The sequence below is a fragment of the Mesoplodon bidens genome (genome assembly GCF_964165515.1).
Source record: "Mesoplodon bidens genome assembly, chromosome: 1".
NCBI classification, from domain to species: Eukaryota; Metazoa; Chordata; class Mammalia; order Artiodactyla; family Ziphiidae; genus Mesoplodon; species Mesoplodon bidens.
The window spans coordinates 193,825,038-193,846,889 of NC_138176.1; the positions used below are offsets into that span (position 1 = coordinate 193,825,038).

The 21,852-nt window shown below is 39.0% G+C and overlaps 1 protein-coding gene across 4 annotated transcripts in view; it reads right to left on the reverse strand.

The window, feature by feature from the left end:
- Window positions 1-2,190: 2,190 nt before the first annotated feature.
- Window positions 2,191-21,852, reverse strand: part of MAPK10 (mitogen-activated protein kinase 10) — a gene marked incomplete at both ends in the record, with an annotated part of 170,796 nt that continues 151,134 nt past the window's right edge. For all 4 annotated transcript variants that reach the window (XM_081238356.1, XM_081238355.1, XM_081238354.1 and 1 more), the window contains 2 exons: window positions 2,191-2,333; window positions 21,502-21,579. In XM_081238356.1, coding sequence (XP_081094482.1) covers window positions 2,191-2,333; window positions 21,502-21,579 — 221 coding nt within the window. The remainder of the gene's footprint in view (window positions 2,334-21,501; window positions 21,580-21,852) is intronic.

Below are 21,852 nucleotides of genomic sequence, written 5' to 3' on the forward strand. Positions count from 1 at the left end.
AGAGAAGCTTAACAAAAGGGGGAGGGGGTTGGGGGAGTGTGACAGAAAGAAAAGTGAGAAAACTCATGTGATTGGGGAAGCATTTTTAAAATCAGGCTGTCTGCAATATTAACCAAAAACTCTGGCAGCGAGATAGAGAAACTGGGCCCCTGCTCTTCCAGAAGACAAGCGGCACAGTCTAACATTTTTTCTCTCCATTTGAAATAAATGACCTCTTGTCATGAATCCTACTGTGTGAAACAATACCATAAATGGCAGCATTGCTCCCACGGCGATGGTCAGGGTTCACTCTATTGCTTGAAAAGAGACACAGCTTTCCTACTGTTGTGTTTAAGGCAGTGTTCAGAGCACTGGCACTCTTGTCTGCTCTGTTTTCAAAGGGATTCCATTTGCCAGTCATCTCACACATATCAACCACCCATCCCATGCGTTTCACTTCTTCTTCAGGTGAAATACCACCGCACTGGTGAGCACCAAAATGGTCAGAGTGCAAAGAGCTGTGATGAATACTTCACCAAGGTGAATAAGAAGAGAAGCCTCGACCTGGTCCCTATTATTGCTGAGAAGTCACCCTGGTATCGCCTTGTATAGAACCAGGATGTTTCACAGTGCCTCCTTAAGTGCCCAGGAAAGCACTTTCATTTAATTTGAACTAAATTCAGGAGATTTTGCTAAACATTGACATAAATGCTTCATGGCTTTTAAGACACTCTATTGCTAAAGCTATTTAGCAGCAGTAACTTATGGGCAGAGTTATTGCTGTCACGTCACCTGCGGTACAAAACTCAGATGATCAGCCCTTCTTGGATTGTTGAAATGTATGCAATAAACAAATAAACATGAAACATCAGCCATATTAAGGAGTCGCGGAAACCCCTGAGGAATGTCTGTGGAAATGTTTTCAGAGGCTAACCTGAGGATCCCCCTGGGCTTTGGGTATTTTTTAAGTAATTTCTTTTTTTTAATTCTAGAAGAGGGCAGTAATATTTCTTCTCTGAATAAGACCTTGGCAAGGTATAAACCTGGAAAGTAGCACACTCATGGAAAACACAAGCTACAATCTGAAAATAGCCTAGGTAGGCTCATTTTCTGTTAGGGATACCACATGGAAGCAATTCCACTCTGTTTCAGGGAGGGGGTCTTACCATCATATATGTACACACTAACCCTGCCTCTTCCCCTGCCAGTTGTGACACATAATTTGTAAACAGCAAATGGGGTCTCCTTTCTAACATATGAATGTCGGTGTCTCCTAATATCTGGCTAATAATCTCCTTCAGGCCTTCCTCCGCACTGCCCCACCACTCTCTATCAGAGAAAAGACCCTCAGCCTTTATTCCTGCCTTCCATCTAAAGGTCAAAACACATTTAGCACCTGGAAACTGTTACCCCCTCCCACCCCACACTGTACATAAGCATCACATATGTTCTTTCTAGAAATTGGTATACAGGTGCCATTTAATCAGTTCAAATTTGGAAGCTACATCCTCAAGGGTCCAAGAGAGCTCACTTCCCCCATGTTCCCCCCTTTACATGTTTTCTTGTAAGACATACAGCTTAATCAATTAACAAACTAAATAGCTTATATACTGGCAATATATTACAGATGGGTTTATGTCAGAGTAATAAATCACATGAAATGGACCATGTGGTACCCCAGTGCGTGATGTCTTGGTAGAGCCCTGAGGACACTGACAGTAGCATCTCTAAGTAAGTATGCTGTTTGAATACAGACACATGCGGATCTGTATCTACATCCATCTGACTAGGCCAAAAGGAGCAGGTAGATGCAAGATAGAGACACACACATGCTGGATGGGGCCACTGCACACCTTGTCATGCCATTTGAAAGGGCAGTTACAGGTCGCTGGTTCTGCAGCCATTAAAATTACACTTTATGGAAAAGGCTTCTCTAATTGTGTTTGATTTGCTTTCTGTAGTAAGCATCGTTAGAAGAAGACCAAAGCAAGAGCAACTAGAAGTTAAATATACATTTGGCTTAGCTGCAATACAGAACTCTGGAGAAGAAGCAGGCTGAAAGATTTGTTTCAATTTTAGGCTCGGATTCTCTCCCTTGCTGTTTTCTTGTCGTTGCGTGTCTGTGTTTGTGTGTGTGCGTGAGTGTCTGTGTGTGTGTGTTCCATCAGATCATCTCCTGAAGAACGCTGGGTTTCGCAGGCAGGCGGCTAGTCACCTGCAACAACCCAGGGGTCCTGCCGAGGCTTCCAGGCTGCTGTCAGTGTCAGATGCCAGGGTCTGGTCGGTGGACATTGAGGAGATATCGTTGACAGACGAGGATGGAGGGAGACTCTCACTGCTGTTCACTGCTGCACCTGTGCTAAGAAAATGAAGACCAACATGACTAAACCTGGAACTGGACTTAGCTGAATGTCACTCAGGTTGCAGGCACGGGCAAATATGATAGGGGATGTCTGGTCCATCACTCATTTGACAAACTTTCATAGAACAACGAATACTGAGCACTGTATTAGATGGTGAAAATCAAGATAACAACACAGCATCCCTGGTCACAAGTTATTCACAGGCTAATGCAGTAATTGTCAAATCTCACTCTACCTTAGAAATCACCTGTAATGCTCTTAAAGGAAAACAAAAAATAAACAAAAAAACCCACTAAAAACCCCGATCACCCCTTGTACCTCCAATATTGTAATACAGTTGGCCTTGGGTGAAGTCAAGGCATTTGCATGTTTTAAAAGCTCCCCAGAGACTGTGGTGTCAAGGGCTGAAGACCACTGTTCTATGGAGAAGGCAAATGAGCAAAATCCTTTAATGTAATCATCTGAGCCTGGATGCTTTCAAATTCAGTGAGCTATTAAAACAAATACACATAAGATGCCTACCCCAGAAATATGGGCTGAGGGGAAGCCCAGAAATCAGAATTACTTGGAGGCTACAGCTCTAGAGAAATGAACGTATATTAAGTAAATATGATTATGTAGTCATTAATTTGATATCCAACTTAAAGGTCCATATAGAAAAGCCAACTAGGACTGTGGATGAAAGTTACCATAGACCAAAAAAAGAATAGAAGCTGGAGCACACCTGTTGATTGTGTGTTTAGTTTCCAGCAGGCTTGCTTACCTGGGAATCTCCAAATAAGAGCTCTGAATTACTAACTTAGATTAATTTGCAAAATTTTAAAAATTTATCTGCTATGTGGGAATATAAAGATTTTGAACTCTGAGAAGAAACTTGCTCATGGTAATCACTCAGTAAATACTTGCTGAGCTACAACAGCTTTGAGAACCACAAAGGAAAGATGAGCCAGTGGCATTGTAAAATCGAATTAAACCAGAGCACCCTGGAAAGAGTCCAATTACTTTTTCTCTTTATAGATTCTTTATACTCAAGCAATATGGGTGGTAAAATGTATGTTTTGTGAAATAGTTCGCTATTAAAAATATCTAAAGTATAAGCATATAAAATAAGAGATGAGGAATTCTCGCTACATTGTATTTTATTTGAGCAAATATAGTGTATAAGATATATTTGGTGAAAATCATAAATCCCAAATAAGATAGTGTTATCAGATAGATCTAATAATTCAGAAAAAAAATCTAATGAAGTGGAGAGGTTAACACAATCTCTTTGTTCCTGGTGTAGACATTTCTTGCCTGAGGAAAGAATGTGATTAAAATGTGACAATTGGACTTCCCTGGTGGCGCAGTGGTTAAGAATCCACCTGCCAATGCAGGGGACACGGGTTCCAGCCCTGATCCAGGAAGATTCCACATGCAGGGAGCAACTGAGCTCGTGCACCACAACTACTCAGCCTTAGCTCCAGAGCCCATGAGCCACAACTACTGAGCCCGCATGCCACGACTACTGAAGCCCATGCACCTAAAGCCCATGCTCCACAACAAGAGAAGGCACCGCAATGAGAAGACTGCACCGCAACGAAGAGTAGCCCCCGCTCACCGCAACTAGAGAAAGCCCGTGTGCAGCAACAGAGACCCAATGCAGCCATAAATACATACATACATACATACATACATAATTTTTTTTTTTTTTTTGTGGTACGCGGACCTCTCACTGTTGTGGCCTCTCCCGTTGCGGAGCACAGACTCCGGACACGCAGGCCCAGCGGCCACGGCTCACGGGCCCAGCCGCTCCGCGTGGCACGTGCGATCCTCCCGGACTGGGGCACGAACCTGCGTCCCCTGCATCGGCAGGCGGACTCTCAGCCACCGCGCCACCAGGGAAGCCCAACAAATTTTTTTTTTTAAGTGAGACAGTATCTGGAGAGGACGCACACACATAAACTAAAACAGATTATATGTACCCTATATGCTTTTTAAATTTTTGTTTGTTGATTATAAATATATTTATGTAAATTGTGAGAAATATAAAAAATACAGGAAAAAAGGTAACAATATGCACTCATCCTCAAATTAATGATAAGAATGGTTAAACTTCTGGTATATTTCTTTCTAGTCTTTTTGCTAGGAAGTTTCTTTAACTGTAATCATTTAATATAACCATTTGTATCCTGTATTTTCATACACAAAGGCTTATACATTTTTCATGTTCTTTAAACTCTTAAAAGTATCTGTACTTCCTAATCTTAAGTGTCTCTAGATTTTTAAATCTGTCTTGTTAACATCTTCCTGTAAATAATTTTGCTCCCATTATCAGAAAAATATATAATGTGAAGTTACCTGGTTTCAATTTATTCCAACTTTACTTAATTATATCCTTTACAGATATGGTGCAGAGCTAGTTCATTTCCTCTCGTGACATATACTAGTAGATTTCCTATGGCAGCAAACAACCCTTGATTACATAGCCCAAATACCCAGCTCTGCTTTTTCTCCTTGATTCTAGATTAAATTATACCAACATCCTCATGTTCTTTTATCAGCTTTGGCCTGTAATAATTGAGCATCACTGTGATGGGCTTCTCAGAATCATATTCAATTTTTCCACATAATTATTAAAGGGTAGTGATTAAAACTAGCTATAGGATTCTAATAAAGACTTGATCAATTGTGGGCCAACAGAGTGAGGTTACTGTCCATTTATCTCCTAGATGATATATCCCTATATTACAGATGGCTTTCAAATCACAGTACTAGAGTTTAGATTTAGTTTTGACTTGAAATATAAAATATTGCCCATGTAACTTTTTAAAGCAGCTTCATTGAGACAAAATTCACAAATCTAATTTGTACAATTCAATGTTTTTTTAGGATAGTCACAAAGTTGTGCAACCACCAAAAGAATCAATTTTGTAGTGTTTTCATCACCCCAAAAGGAAACCCTACACTCTGTTTCTTACCAACCCGAGGCAATGACTAACTTACTTTCTGTCTCTATAAAATTGTCTATTCTGGACATATCAGTTAAATGGAATCATACAATATGTGATCTTTTGTGACTGGTTTCTTTCACACAGCATAATATTTTCAAGGTTCATTTAAATTACTACTTCATTCCTTTTTATGGCTGAATAACATTCTACTGTATGAATACATCACTTTTGTTTAACTATTTATTAGTCACTGGTCATTTGATGGACATTTAGGTTGTTTCTACTTTTTGGCTGTTATGAATAATGTTGTTATGAGCATTAATGTACAAGGTTTTATTTCTCTTGGGTAAATACTTAAGAGGAGAATTGCTGGGTCATAGAATAACTCTATGTTTGATATTTGAGGAACAGCCAAACTGTTTTTCAAAGTGGCTGCATCAGTTTACATTCCTACCAGCAGTGTATGAGGGCTCCAATTTTCCCTATCCTCTCCAACACTTATTATCTATCTTTTTGATGATAGCCATCCTAATATATGTGAAATGGTATCTCATTGTGATTTATTTGCATTTTCCTGATAGCTAATTATGTTGAGCATCTTTTCATGTGCTTGTTAAACACTTGTATATTTTCTTTGGAGAAATGTCTGTTCAGATACTTAGGCCATTTTTTAAATTGTGTTATGTTCTTTTTATTAGTGGATTGTAAGAGTTCTTTATATATTATGGATACAAGTCCCTTATCATGTAAGATTTGCTGATGTTTTTCTCCTATTCTATGGATTGTCTTTTCACTTTCTTTTCTTTTTTCTTTTCTTTTTTCTTTTTTTTTTGCAGTACACGGGCCTCTCACTGTTGTGGCCTCTTCCATTGCGGAGCACAGGCTCCGGACGCTTAGGCTCAGCGGCCATGGCTCACGGGCCTAGCTACTCTGCAGCATGTGGTATCTTCCCGGACTGGGGCACGAACCCACGTCCCCTGCATCGGCAGGCAGACTCTCAACCACTGCGCCACCAGGGAAGCCCTCTTTTCACTTTCTTGATGGTGTCTTTTGAAGCACACTTCTTTAATATTAAGTTGGATTTAACTATGTTTTTTGTCATTTGTGCTTTTAGTGTTATATCTAAGAAACCATTTCCTAACCAAAGATCATGAAGATTTACTCCTATGTTTTATAATTGTACCCCTTACATTTAAGACTATGATCCATTTTGTGTTTCATTTTTGCATATGATGAGGTAGAGATTCACCTTCATTCTTTTGCATGTGGAGATCTATCCCAGCTCCAGTTACTGAAAAGACTATTCTTTGCCCATGGAATTGTCTTGAAATCCTTGTTAAAAATCAATTGACCATAAATATGAGGCTTTATTTCTGCACTCTCAATTTCATTTCAATGATCTGTATGTGTATATTCATGCAAATACCACACTGTCTTGACTATTACAGGTTTATGGTAAGTTTTGAAATAAGGAAGTGTGAATCCTCCAACTGTGTTCTTTTTCAAGATTATTTTAGCTATTCTGTGTCCCTTGGCTTAATGCAAACCAAAAAGTATTTTAAAGTATCTCAACAAAATAGACCTGGTATCCTTTTGAGATAAGCTTTTTCTCCTTTCCTGGTTGAAATTGATTATGTGGACATGTTCCAATGGTCACAGTTAAAGCTGAGTACTGATTCAAGCAGGGTGAGATAAGACTTAGCTGAGATTAGGTTCCCTTATAAGACTGATATTTACAAATAAACACAAACCCACAACAATGGCAGCTAGAGAAATTATACAAAAATATTGAGGAAATTTCTCCAGTAAAACACAAATTTTTATCTATAAATAATTCTGAATGAAGGCAACAAAAGTCAGGGCAGCTTTTAATAAATTATTCAGAGCTTCCCTGGTGGTGCAGTGGTTGAGAATCTGCCTGCCAATGCAGGAGACGTGGGTTCGAGCCCTGGTCTGGGAGGATCCCACATGTCGCGGAGCAACTAGGCCCATGGGCCACAACTACTGAGCCTGCACGTCTGTAGCTTGTGCTCCGCAACAAGAGGGGCCTCAATGGTGGGAGGCCCACGTGCCACGATGAAGAGTGGTCCCTGCTTGCCACAACTGGGGGAAGCCCTCGCACAGAAGCGAGGACCCAACACAGCAAAAATAAATAAATTAATTAATAAACTCCTACTCCCAACATCTTCTTTAAAAAAACAAAATAAAATAAATTCTTCATATACAGGGGATCACATTCCTACTGCACCTATTTTATAATCAGCATATTTTCAATGTACTTACCATTCTAAGTGTTATGCTATATGGGTCAGCCCATTATATATAGTTTTGTCACATGATTAGTTCATGTTTATGTTTCCCTTGCTTCTTTTGATTTCTTTCATTATATTTCTTAATTTCTTCTATCTTCCTCTATCCCAACTCTTGAGCACAGAATAAGTACTCAGTTTAACAAAACGCTGAGTATCTTTTGTGTGTACTCTTCTAGAGAGATTCTGTGAGGGAAAGCAAATTTCTCCCTGCTATGAAATGGTTGAAACTGCTGACCTAGTTTTGGCTAAGGGAAATCACTTTGTTGCAGTTGTCTTTCTTCTCCTTTTGTTCATCAGCTGGCTTTCTGTAATTTCTATCTTCTGTGTTGGAATGGCCCTGCCATCTATTTTATCAAAGTTGAATGCAAATTATAGTTGGTATTCAATTACTCAAAGTTCAGAATCTTTATCAGCTGTATTTCTAGGGTTCCGTAGATTATTGTTCCTGATTTCTTATAGCACAAATGCATTAAAAGAGATTCTCATCCTCTCTTCTAATGCTTCCTCTATAAAATCCCCATTTCATTCCCATGAGAAGGGTTGTATGAGAAGCGTTCCTCTTTACACAGTGCTATGGTGGGAGAATCATGTGTATTATCTAGTGGTGTGCTAGAGTGGCTTTTAGAGGCTTTTGAGAGTCAGTTATTAGCATTTCTTTCCAACTCTGCCCTCACTGATGTTACACTAGTATCTTGAAATTGATCATAGTGAGAATATTTACAGCATAGAAATTAGTAAATGCTATAATCATTCGTTTTTTAAAAAAAGAGATGGTTGTTAAAAATTGCCCCCCACTATAATATAAAAAAACTTTTACTTCTGTATTACTTTTTCTATTGCACCATAATATATGCCTCTTGACTGTAGCCACCTCTGGCTTTACTGGATGATCCTCTCAAGTCTGTTTTTTTGTTTTTTCTTTTTTGCGGTACGCGGGCCTCTCACTGCTGTGGCCTCTCCCGTTGCGGAGCACAGGCTCCGGAAGTGCAGGCCCAGAGGCCATGGCTCACGGGCCCAGCCACTCCGCAGCATGTGGGATCTTCCCGGACCGGGGCACGAACCCGTGTCCCCTGCATTGGCAGGCGGGCTCTCAACCACTGCACCACCAGGGAAGCCCGGGGCTGAGGTTTTTAAGTAAAAAAGTTACTGGACTAGATCTGTGATTAATTGGGAGGGACACACTCCCATGGGGTGCAGAATATGGAGGGGGAAGGGCTATATGTTAAAATCACCTGAAAAGCTTTATCTTCCGTGTAGAGTTTCTAAAAAAATCTCTACCCATCCTGATGTTAAGCATCCCTATCTTGGTGAGTCATTGTTACTTGTGGGAGGTTTACTTCTCAGACACAATGAGGTGGTGAACAGACTGAGAGTTAGATGACCTCCTAGTCTGTTCTAGCTCTAACATTCTATAACAAATACTTTCAGATGAAAATTTATTTATATTCACGGAGTGCTATTCCCTCAGCAATCTTTACAAATCAATTCAGAAAGCAAGAAGCCATGTTATTCTTGAAAATAAATCACTATTCAAGTGAAATCAGATAGCAGAAGGGAGTACAATTATTTATTTAGAAATGTATCTGAGGTTTAGATTTATTTCTTATTGATATACAATTCCATCAATAAATTTCAAACCTGTGTATTATTAGGCAAATGCGCATTTAACTTCCTATTTACATTTTTAAAAAGCATCACTAAAACATGAGTTTGGGTATTAGAACAATTTTGTCACTGAGAAACTGCATTAACTTATTCCCTTGCTGTGGGGCTCCCAGAATTGCTGTGACTGAATATTAAGGGAGTCTTAATGTTGTAATATTAATGTTGTAATATTACAACATTATTACAACAATGTTGTAATAAAGTCTTAATGTTGTAATATTACTTCATCCTAACTATTTACAAAATAAAATGTGATATGCAACATTAATGAGAAAAGGTGAATATAATGAAGAATGCAAAAAAAGCTGACTTTTCACAAATTTTCTTGACAATTGCTTTTTCTTCCCAGCCTAGGTTACTGCATATATATATATATATATATATATATATATATATATATATATATATATATATGTATATATATATATATACACACACACATACATACACCATGTACACACACACACACACACACACACACGCTAGTGTTCCAATAAAAATTTAACAATTGGTTCTCCGGGGGAGGAATGCATTGATTTGTAGAGTTAGCCAATTTCTATGTCTTAAATCCTACATGGTAGATTTCAAGCTACAATATGAGGTCAAAAAAACCATAGTTGGATGTACACAAGTGGCTCTCATGAGCTGCAAGAGTCAACTCCAGCACATGGCTATTCTATGTCTCCACATGATGCACACAAATACATCAGACACAAATATGTCATATAATATATATTATACATATGATTTCTCAAAATTAAGCCAGGAATATTTTCCTTTAAAATCGTGTCATGAAAGACTGAATCCAGAATCATTTTAACTATAAATTGTTTAAGCCAGTCAACTATAGTTAAGAGCATGTGTAGAAGGTAGATAATTTAGTATTGTTACAGGTAGTTGGAATGGTTAAAAAATAGTTTGGTCTTCTCACATGCACATAGAGCCTATGTGGCATATTTTATAATTAATCATTAACATATTAAACTAAACAGGCGTGCAAAAGAAATTCAGGAATATGCATTTCTAAAAATGAATAAATCAAACAACCACCTGAAAGCCACAAACCTTTATATATGAAGCATGAGCAAATGCCAAAAGCAACAATTTATGTACTGATATTTGGTTCATTTATCTTCATGGTGACTAGTAGGGTGAATAAATATTTACTGGCATAGGAACATACTGAATTGCATACTATATTAAAGTTATAATCCTGTCCTGAATTCTGTCTTTGGAATAGCACCAAGAAACATGCTAAGGGAGAACCTAAGCAGCAATTTTCAAATATTTATCAAGCTAGTATTATGTGCAAGGCACAATACTCAGGCACTGCATGATACACAAAGGTGAATACATACCATCTTTCTTCTCAGTGAATTTCAGTCAATAAGGGTAATAAGACTATGTTTAAAATACAGGTACTAGTAGGACCCATATGAAGAAAAGATCCTATTCTTTGGGAAGATATGAAAAGTCTTTTGGAACAGATATAAAAAATATTTTGGAATAAGGTGGTATTCAATAAGAGAATACTTATGAATGGGCAGCATTCCAAAAGGTAGGGATCCAGTCAAGTAAGACAATGGCAATACAGGACCCTAGAATTGGTGTAGTATGAAAGGTGGAAAAACGTGGATTACAGAGGGCTATCCATGTCAGGGAGAGGTTACTAGGCTTAAATTATAAGTGATGCAAAGCCACTGGAGGCATTGATCAGTGGAATTATTGCTCAAACCTATAGTTTTGAAAGATCAACTTAAGTAGAGACTGAAGTCTGGAAAATTATTTCAGGAAAACTTCAATCATAATGCTGTTAAAGGAAAGGCATGGTAATTAGATGTAAGACATCCAGCAAACAAAATTTTTAGGATGTAGAAAATGACTCAGTCATAAGGTGAGTATGGAGTAAAAGATCAATCAGGGGTTTCAGGCTGGGAGGCTAAGAAGATAGAGCTGCCATTAATAGAAATGGGAAAGTTGAGAAAAAATTTACTGCTGAGTGGGTGAATCTAAATAGAGAGGATATGTTTGATTTTAAACAAATTGAATCTGAATTGGCAGCAATCTCATGCATTCTGGCCAATATTTTAATTTCTCTATGACTAGTTATATTCATCATTAAATATTATAGTGGAATGCATTTATTTTCCAGTCATTCCAGAAATAACAAACTGCTCTGTAAACTAGTCGTCCACTTTATTCACCTTAAATGTATTTCTTGCAAACTTAAAAAGGATTTACTCGGTCAGGACTCAGGTTCATCTATTCAGAGCATGTAGAAATTATTTATGTCAATAGCCTTAGACACTGTTAAGGAAAATTATCCAACACTTGGGATTAGTGCAAAAAATGAGCATGTAACTTTTTAATATCATACTTGAGCATTTTTTAACAAGCCCTCCTAAGGGTCATCTGACTGTTTTGTGGAAAATAACTTTTTGGACTTAATATTCTCAATTGATTAGGGGCCAGACGTTTTACAACACTGTAAACTCGTAGAAAGCTGATAAAGTGAAACTCTGTTTTATCTTTCTGCCTGGTAGAAAAGATAACCACAAAGATAGGTCTGGTTGCCCTGTAGGACATTTACAAGTTTTGATTTAATTTAGTAATCTTATTTCAGTGTTCTTTTTTCCAAAGACTATGTAAATCCTAATTTCTCATATCTTCATGGAACTGTTATTCTGCCATTTCCCTCATTAATGAGTTAAAAGAAACTTCTTCATGCAATCATTTTATTTTTGCATAAGAATTATGGTTTTAATGATTAAAGAATTTGGCCTTAATAACATACAAACTTTGTTCCTTTACCAAATACTTAAACATTTCTTCATATGGCAGACCATTCATTAATTAATGATTAATTGTCTCACTTGTACCATTTCTAATCCCATTTTTCCCACTCTGAGCCGTACAGTTTGCATGAAATGAATCATGGGAATAAGAAGACTTTTGTAGAAGTGTTGTGAAAGTATTGAAAAGAGAATTATGAATTTTTATGTCATCACAGATTAGTTGCTGTGGAGACCTGGTTGGGGCCAAGGGGAAAGTGGAGGAGGAGACGAGCAGAAGATGGGGTGTTCTGGAGTGGGTGGCATGATTCTGAGCTCTTTGTAAAAAGGAAAAAAAGATGAATTCATGATAATTTGAAATAAAGATGACAGTCTGCTAAACTTGTCCAGTCCCAGCCTGAGATGCTAGGTCACCCTTCACTGGATCCTGGTATTTCATCTTCTTAATGATTATAAGAAAATATGTTCTGGCCATTATGGGAATTCTTAAGGTAAGGAGTCTTTCTGCTTTAGCAGGTGGTATCTTGAGGCTGTAGGATTCAGGCTTTGGGTTTTTAATCAGCAGCAGTTGGAACATGCAGGTAAGTTAGAAGCAGCTTCTACAGACCTGTATCGATATGGATGCTAGGCTGAATAAATAGGGTGGGTAGACTACCAACCCCAATGATTCCCTTAACCCTCTTTGAGGAACGGGAAGACTTGAGATAGAATTGACATTTCTTCCAATCTAGAGGTGAGAAACGCAGGTCATACGAGAATTGCATCTGTTTGGGCATCAGAGTGGCTGTGGGTACAAACTAAAGAGCAGTTATCAGTGTGAAGAACTGATTAATTCATCCTACCTGTTTCCTGAAACAAGTTAAAGTGCATGGGAACCTCCATACCACTATGGAGAAGACTATGGAAGTTCCCTAAAAAACTAGATATGGAACTACCGTATGACCCAGCAATCTCACTCCTGGGCATAGACCCTGAGAAAACCATAATTCAAAAAGGCACATGCACCCCAATGTTCATTGCAGCACTATTCACAATAGCCAGGACAGGGAAGCAAGCTAAATGCCCATTGACAGATGAATGAATAAAGAAGATGTAGTACATATATACAATGGAATATTACTCAGCCATAAAAAGGAACAAAATAATGCCATCTGCAGCAACATGCACCTAGAGATTGTCATACTGAGTGAAGTCAGTCAGAGAAAGACAAATATCACATGATATCACTTATATGTGGAATCTAAAAAAAATAGTGCAAATGAACTTATTTACAAAACAGAAATAGAGTCACAAATGTAGAAAACAAACTTATGGTTACCAGGAGGGAAAGGGAAGGGAGGGATAAATTAGGAGATTGGGATTGATATATATACACACTACTGTACGTAAAATGGATAACTAACAAGGACCTACTGTATAACACAGGGAACTCTACTCAAACCTCTATAATAACCAATATGGGAAAAGAATCTTAAAAAGGATGGATATATGTATATGTATAACTGATTCACTTTGCTATGCACCTGAAACTAACACAACATTGTAAATCAACTATACTCCAATAAAAAGTATTAAAAAATAAATAAAGATGGAAATGAAAAAATAAAGTGCATGGGAAAAAATTATACATCAAAGGTCTACACCAGGTCTACTTTCCTCTAAACTAATAATTTGCAGCCTACATTTTTGCCAGCATGATCTGAGTGTTGTTTAAATCTAAAGATATTCTCTTTCTATTCAAAGCATAAGTCTTAGGAAAAATATACTAGCATTAATAAGTGTAAGTAAATTACTTCAAATAATTCTAAAGCACATTAGTAAGATCAGTAAAATATGTATATGTACAAACGTGTGTTAGATTCTGTAGATTGCAAACTGAAAGATTTTCTATGCTGACTTTAATTGAATCTCATCTTGGTTAAGGCTTCAACTACGGTTACATCAACCTTGTGAAGAGTGCAAACATTAGAGTGAATGAAGGAAAAGGTTTTGGCTGGAGGGATTCCTGAACTCTACATTGACTCGGTGGTCAAGAGGGCATTACGGTTCTGAATTTTGATGAGGCACAGTTACCCTTTAACCAGCCCATGTTAACATTTCTTTAAGATTCCTTATTATCTTAAAATAAGTTCTAGTCGGAGCGCAGGGAGAGGACTGGGGCTGGCGGCAGGAAGAGAGCCTGAAGGGGTTAGTGCACCACGGCTAGCCCGGAGGGAGTCCGGGGAAAGGGTCTGGAGCTGCTGAAGAGGCAAGAGACTTTTTTCCCTTTTGTTTCCTGGTGCGCGAGGAGAGGGCATTAAGAGGGCTGCTTGGGGAAGCGCCGGAGACAGGCACGAGCCGCGGGTAAGGCACGGACCTCGGAGACGGGCGTGGGCCGCCGCCGCCGCCGCCGCCCGCCGCCGCGGCCCGCCGCCGCCGCCGCTGCTGCCGCCGCCGCGGGGCCTGTGTGCGAGCGCGGGTCACTGTCCGCCCCGCCTTCCGGGGGACCTGTGCACCCCGCCACTGCCGGGGTCCCCGAGACCCGGGGACGGCTTTCCCGGGAAAGCGCACGGAGCGCCACGGGCTGCTGCAACGTCACGCCGGCCTCTGCCGCCGCAGGCCCGCCCCACACTGCGCGCCCCTCCCTCCCCTCTGCCTGAGTGAGCCAGAGCCCCCGAATCAGCGGCTCCTTTAAACCCGTCCTGTCTGAGCGAAGAACGGACGCCCTCCGGCGACCTACGCGCAGAGGCGGGGCCAGGTCCAAGGCTGAGACCCGGGAGCTGTGAGAGCAGAGGCAGGGAAATCTCTCTGTGCAGCCTCGGAGGCAGCGGATTAAAGCTCCACGGTCCATTTGATGTGCCCTGCGTCTGTGGAGTGCATGAATGGACAGCGAATCATCCCAAATTGAGGAAGTGGACTTTGAGGACAAGATTTAAGACTTTCCCCCCTTTTCCTCTTTTTACAACGAATTATTCCAAATTAAGGAGGTGGACTTAGAGAGCAAGATTTCAGACTTCTCGCCCTTTTCCTCTTTTTACGACGAATTATCCCAAATTGAGGAGGTGGACTTGGAGAGCAAGATTTTTGATTTTTCCCCCTGCTCTCTTTTTGTGAATGTGTATGTGTAATCTTCTGTGTAAGATTCTCTCTGTATAGCTTTGCTTCCACCATATGTCTCAGGGTTCTATCGGTCCGGTTTTTTTTTTTTTTTTAATAATTACTTTCTAATTTTAATAACGCTACTATATTTCATACTTTATTCTATTTTACTTTACCTGCTCTTTCTTTTTTTCCTACTCTCCCTTCCTCCCTCCCTCCCTCCGCTCCTCCTTTCCTTCTTTCTTTTTCTTTCCTCCCTCCCACCCTTCTTCTTTCCACTTTCTTTTTCTTTCCTTCCTCCCTCCCTCCTGTCTTTCTTCCTTTCCTTCCTCCCTCCCTCCCTCCTTTCTTTCCTTCTTTCTTTCCATCCTTCCTCCCTCCCTCCCTCCTTTCTTTCTTCCTTCCTTCCTTCCTTCCTTTCTTCCCTTCTTCCTTTCTTTCCCTCTCTCTTTCTTTCTTCTACTAATTCTTTCTTTCTACTTTTTCTCCCTGTTACTCTGAGCCGGGTGGATGAAAGGCTCTTGGTGCTGCAGCCAGGAGCCAGTGCTGTGCCTCTGAAGTGGGAGAGCCAACTTCAGGACACGGGTCCACAAGAGACCTCCCAGCTCCACATAATATCAAGCAGCGAAAATCTCCCAGAGATCTCCATCCCAACACCAGCACCCAGCTTCAGTCAACGACCAGCAAGCTACAGTGCGGGTCACCCTATGCCAAGCAACTAGCAAGGCAGGAACACAACCCCACCCATTAGCAGAGAGGCTACCTAAAAACATAATAAGGCCATAGGCACCCCAAAACACACCACCAGACGTGGACCTGTCCACCAGAAAGACAAGATCGAGCCTCAACCACCAGAGCACAGGAATTAGTCCCCCCCACCAGGAAGCCTACACAACCTACTGAAACAACCTTAGCCACTGGGGTCAGACACCAAAAACAACGGGAACTACGAATCTGCAGCCGGCAAAAAGGAGACCCCAAACACAGTAACATAAGCAAAATGAGAAGGCAGAAAAACACACAGCAGGTGAAGGAGCAAGATAAACACCTACCAGACCTAACAAATGAAGAGGTAATAGGCAGTCTACCTGAAAAAGAATTCAGAATAATGATAGTAAAGCTGATCCAAGATTCTATTTCCATGATCCATAATCTTGGAAATAGAATAGACAACATGCAAGAAACAGTTAACAAGGACCTAGAAGAACTAAAGATGAATCAAGCATCGATTAAAAACACAATAAATGAAATGAAAAATACTCTAGATGGGATCAATAGCAGAATAACTGAGGCAGAAGAACGGATAAGTGAGGTGGAAGATAAAATAGTGGAAATAACTGATGCAGAGCAAAATAAAGAAAAAAGAATGAAAAGAACAGAGGAGAGTCTCAGAGATCTTTGGGACAACATTAAACGCACCAACATTCGAATTATAGGGGTTCCAGAAGAAGAAGAGAAAAAGAAAGGGACTGAGAAAATATTTGAAGAGATTATAGTTGAAAACTTCCCCAATATGGGAAAGGAAATAGTTAATCAAGTCCAGGAGGCACAGAGAGTCCCATACAGAATAAATCCAAGGAGAAATACACCAAGACACATATTAATCAAACTGTCAAAAATTAAACACAAAGAAATCATATTAAAAGCAGCAAGGCAAAAACAACAAATAACACACAAGGGAATCCCCATAAGGTTAACAGCTGATCTCTCAGCAGAAACCCTACAAGCCAGAAGGGAGTGGCAGGACATAATTAAAGTGATGAAGGAGAGAAACCTGCAACCTAGATTACTCTACCCAGCAAGGATCTCATTCAGATTTGATGGAGAAATTAAAACCTTTACAGACAAGCAAAAGCTGAGAGAGTTCAGCACCACCAAACCAGCTTTACAACAAATGCTAAAGGAACTTCTCTAGGCAAGAAACACAACAGAAGGAATATACCTACAATAACGAACCCAAAGCAATTAAGGAAATGGGAATAGGAACATACATATCAATAATTACCTTAAATGTAAATGGACTAAATGCTCCCACCAAAAGACACAGAGTGGCTGAATGGATACAAAAACAAGACCCATATATATGCTGTCTACAAGAGACCCACTTCAGACCTAGAGACACATACAGATTGAAAGTAAAGGGATGGAAAAAGATATTCCATGCAAATGGAAATCAAAAGAAAGCTGGAGTAGCAATTCTTATATCAGACAAAATAGACTTTAAAATAAAGACTATTAGAAGAGACAAGGAAGGACACTACATAACGATAAAGGGATCGATCCAAGAAGAAGATATAACAATTGTAAATATTTATGCACCCAACATAGGAGCACCTCAATACATAAGGCAAATACTAACAGCCATAAAAGGGGAAATCGACAGTAACACAATCATAGTAGGGGACTTTAACACCCCACTTTCACCAATGGACAGATCATCCAAAATGAAAATAAATAAGGAAACACAAGCTTTAAATGATACATTAAACGAGATGGACTTAGTTGATATTTATAGGACATTCCATCCAAAAACAACAGAATACACATTTTTCTCAAGTGCTCATGGAACATTCTCCAGGATAGATCATATCTTGGGTCACAAATCAAGCCTCGGTAATTTTAAGAAAATTGAAATTGTATCAAGTATCTTCTCCGACCACAATGCTATGAGACTAGACATCAATTACAGGAAAAGATGTGTAAAAAATACAAACACATGGAGGCTAAACAATACACTACTCAATAACGAAGTGATCACTGAAGAAATCAAAGAGGAAATTAAAAAATACCTAGAAACAAATGACAATGGAGACACGACGACCCAAAACCTATGGGACGCAGCAAAAGCAGTTCTAAGGGGGAAGTTTATAGCAATACAATCCCACCTTAAGAAACAGGAAGCATTTCGAGTAAACAACCTGACCCTGCACCTAAAGCAATTAGAGAAAGAAGAACAAAAATACCCCAAAGCTAGCAGAAGGAAAGAAATCATAAAGATCAGATCAGAAATAAATGAAAAAGAAATGAAGGAAACGATAGCAAAGATCAACCAAACTAAAAGCTGGTTCTTTGAGAAGATAAACAAAATTGACAAACCATTAGCCAGACTCATCAAGAAAAAAAGGGAGAAGACTCAAATCAATAGAATTAGAAATGAAAAAGGAGAAGTAACAACTGACACTGCAGAAATACAAAAGATTATGAGAGATTACTATAAGCAACTCTATTCCAATAAAATGGACAACCTGGAAGAAATGGACACATTCTTAGAAATGCACAACCTGCCAAGACTGACTCAGGAAGAAATAGAAAATATGAATAGACCAATCACAAGCACTGAAATTGAAACTGTGATTAAAAATCTTCCATCAAACAAAAGCCCAGGACCAGATGGCTTCACAGGTGAATTCTATCAAACATTTAGAGAAGAGCTAACACCTATCCTTCTCAAACTCTTCCAAAATATAGCAGAGGGAGGAACACTCCCAAACTCATTCTACGAGGCCGACATCACCTTGATACCAAAACCAGGCAAGGATGTCACAAAGAAAGAAAACTACAGGCCAATATCACTGATGAACATAGATGCAAAAATCCTCAACAAAATACTAGCAAACAGAATCCAAGAGCACATTAAAAGGATCATACACCATGATCAAGTGGGGTTTATCCCAGGAATGCAAGGATTCTTCAATATACGCAAATCAATCAATGTAATACACCATATTAACAAGTTGAAGGAGAAAAACCATATGATCATCTCAATAGATGCAGAGAAAGCTTTCGACAAAATTCAACACCCATTTATGATAAAAACCCTGCAGAAAGTAGGTATAGAGGGATCTTTCCTCAACATAATAAAGGCCATATATGACAAACCCACAGCCAACATTGTCCTCAATGGTGAAAAACTGAAACCATTTCCACTAAGATCAGGAACAAGACAAGGCTGCCCACTCTCACCACTCTTATTCAACATAGTTTTGGAAGTTTTAGCCACAGCAATCAGAGAAGAAAAGGAAATAAAAGGAATCCAAATTGGAAAAGAAGAAGTAAAGCTGTCACTGTTTGCAGATGACATGATACTATACATAGAGAATCCTAAAGATGCTACCGAAAAACTACTAGAGCTAATCAATGAATTTGGTAAAGTAGCAGGATATAAAATTAATGTACAGAAATCTCTGGCATTCCTGTACACTAATGATGAAAAATCTGAAAATGAAATCAAGAAAACACTCCCATTTACCATCGCAACAAAAAGAATAAAATATCTAGGAATAAACCTACCTAAGGAGACAAAAGACCTGTATGCAGAAAACTATAAGACACTGATGAAAGAAATTAAAGATGATACAAATAGATGGAGAGATATACCATGCTCCTGGATTGGAAGAATCAATATTGTGAAAATGACTCTACTACCGAAAGCAATCTACAGATTCAATGCAATCCCTATCAAACTACCAATGGCATTTTTCACAGAACTAGAACAAAAAATTTCAAAATTTGTTTGGAAAAACAAAAGGCCCCGAATAGCTAAAGCAATCTTGAGAACGAAAAACGGAGCTGGAGGAATCAGGCTCCCTGACTTCAGACTATACTACAAAGCTACAGTAATTAAGACAGTCTGGTACTGGCATAAAAACAGAAAGATAGATCAGTGGATCAGGATAGAAAGCCCAGAGATAAACCCACGCACATATGGCCAACTTATCTTTGATAAAGGAGGCAGGAATGTACAGTGGAGAAAGGACAGCCTCTTCAATAAGTGGTGCTGGGAAAACTGGACAGGGACATGTAAAAGTTTGAGATTAGATCATTCCCTAGCACCATACACAAAAATAAGCTCAAAATGGATTAAAGACTTAAATGTAAGGCCAGAAACTATCAAACTCTTAGAGGAAAACATAGGTAGAACACTCTATGACATAAATCACAGCAAGATCCTTTTGGACCCACCTCCTAGAGAAATGGAAATAAAAACAAAGATAAACAAATGGGACCTAATGAAACTTCAAAGCTTTTGCACAGCAAAGGAAACCATAAAGAAGACCAAAAGACAACCCTCAGAATGGGAGAAAATATTTGCAAATGAAGCAACTGACAAAGGATTAATCTCCAAAATTTATAAACAGCTCATGCAGCTCAATAGCAAAAAAACAGACAACCCAATCCAAAAATGGGCAGAAGACTTAAATAGGCATTTCTCCAAAGAAGATATACAGACTGCCAACAAACACATGAAAGAATGCTCAACATCATTAATCATTAGAGAAATGCAAATCAAAACTACAATGAGATATCATCTCACACCAGTCAGAATGGCCATCATCAAGAAATCTAGAAACAATAAATTCTGGAGAGGGTGTGGAGAAAAGGGAACACTCTTGCACTGCTGGTGGGAATGTGAATTGGTACAGCCACTATGGAGAACGGTATGGAGGTTCCTTAAAAAACTACAAATAGAACTACCATATGACCCAGCAATCCCACTACTGGGCATATACCCTGAGAAAACCATAATTCAAAAAGAGACATGTACCAAAATGTTCATTGCAGCTCTATTCACAATAGCCCGGAGCTGGAAACAACCTAAGTGTCCATCATCGGATGAATGGATAAAGAAGATGTGGCACATATATACAATGGAATATTACTCAGCCATAAAAAGAAACGAAACTGAGCTATTTGTAATGAGGTGGATAGACCTAGAGTCTGTCATACAGAGTGAAGTTAGTCAGAAAGAGAAAGACAAATACCGTATGCTAACACATATATACGGAATTTAAAAAAAAAATGTCATGAAGAACCTAGGGGCAAAACGGGAATGAAGACGCAGACCTACTTGAGAATGGACTTGAGGATATGGGGAGGGGGAAGGGTGGGCTGTGACAAGGCGAAAGAGAGGCATGGACGTGTATACACTACCAAACGTAAGGTAGATAGATAGTGGGAAGCAGCCGCAGAGCACAGGGAGATCAGCTCGTTGCTTTGTGACCGCCTGGAGGGGTGGGATGGGGAGGGTGGGAGGGAGGGAGATGCATGAGGGAAGGGATGTGGGAACAGATGTATATGTATGACTGATTCACTTTGTTATAAAGCAGAAACTAATTAAAAAAATAAATAAATAAACTTTAAAAAAAAAAAAAAAATAAGTTCTGAAAGAACTCTTGTGCTAGGTCATTATAATCAGAATAATCAGAATGAATGCACACTAAATATCAAAAGGAATAAAACTAAAATCATTTGAGGGAAAAACAGTCATGTGATATTAGTTCATGTGCTCTATTGGCAATGTTATTGACTGCAATCTCTCCTTAAGGCCAAGAAAAATACACAAGTGTTGGTTTATTGGTTATTCACTGAGAGTGAGTACCTGAAGGAGAAGGCTGTCCTTTCACAACTCCATTCTTAGTCTTTTCTTCCGAATTCATGACTTCCTTGTAAATAAGTTCTGTAAGAAAGTTATCAGTGTTATAAAAATCAATTTTCTCCTTAACCCAAAGAGGAAATTCATTAGTTAATGACAAGTAATAACATGTTGATGGGGCTGAGTAAATTACAAACCAAGTGGAATTTCTTTACCCTTCTATTTCTACATTTTCTTGAAATAACACAGAGCCTGGCAAAAGTAGGTGCTCAATAAAGCATTTAAGCAAGAAAATGTATGAAGAGTACACATTACTTGTTTTCTGAATTCTTTGGGAGATTTCTGATGCATTCTAAT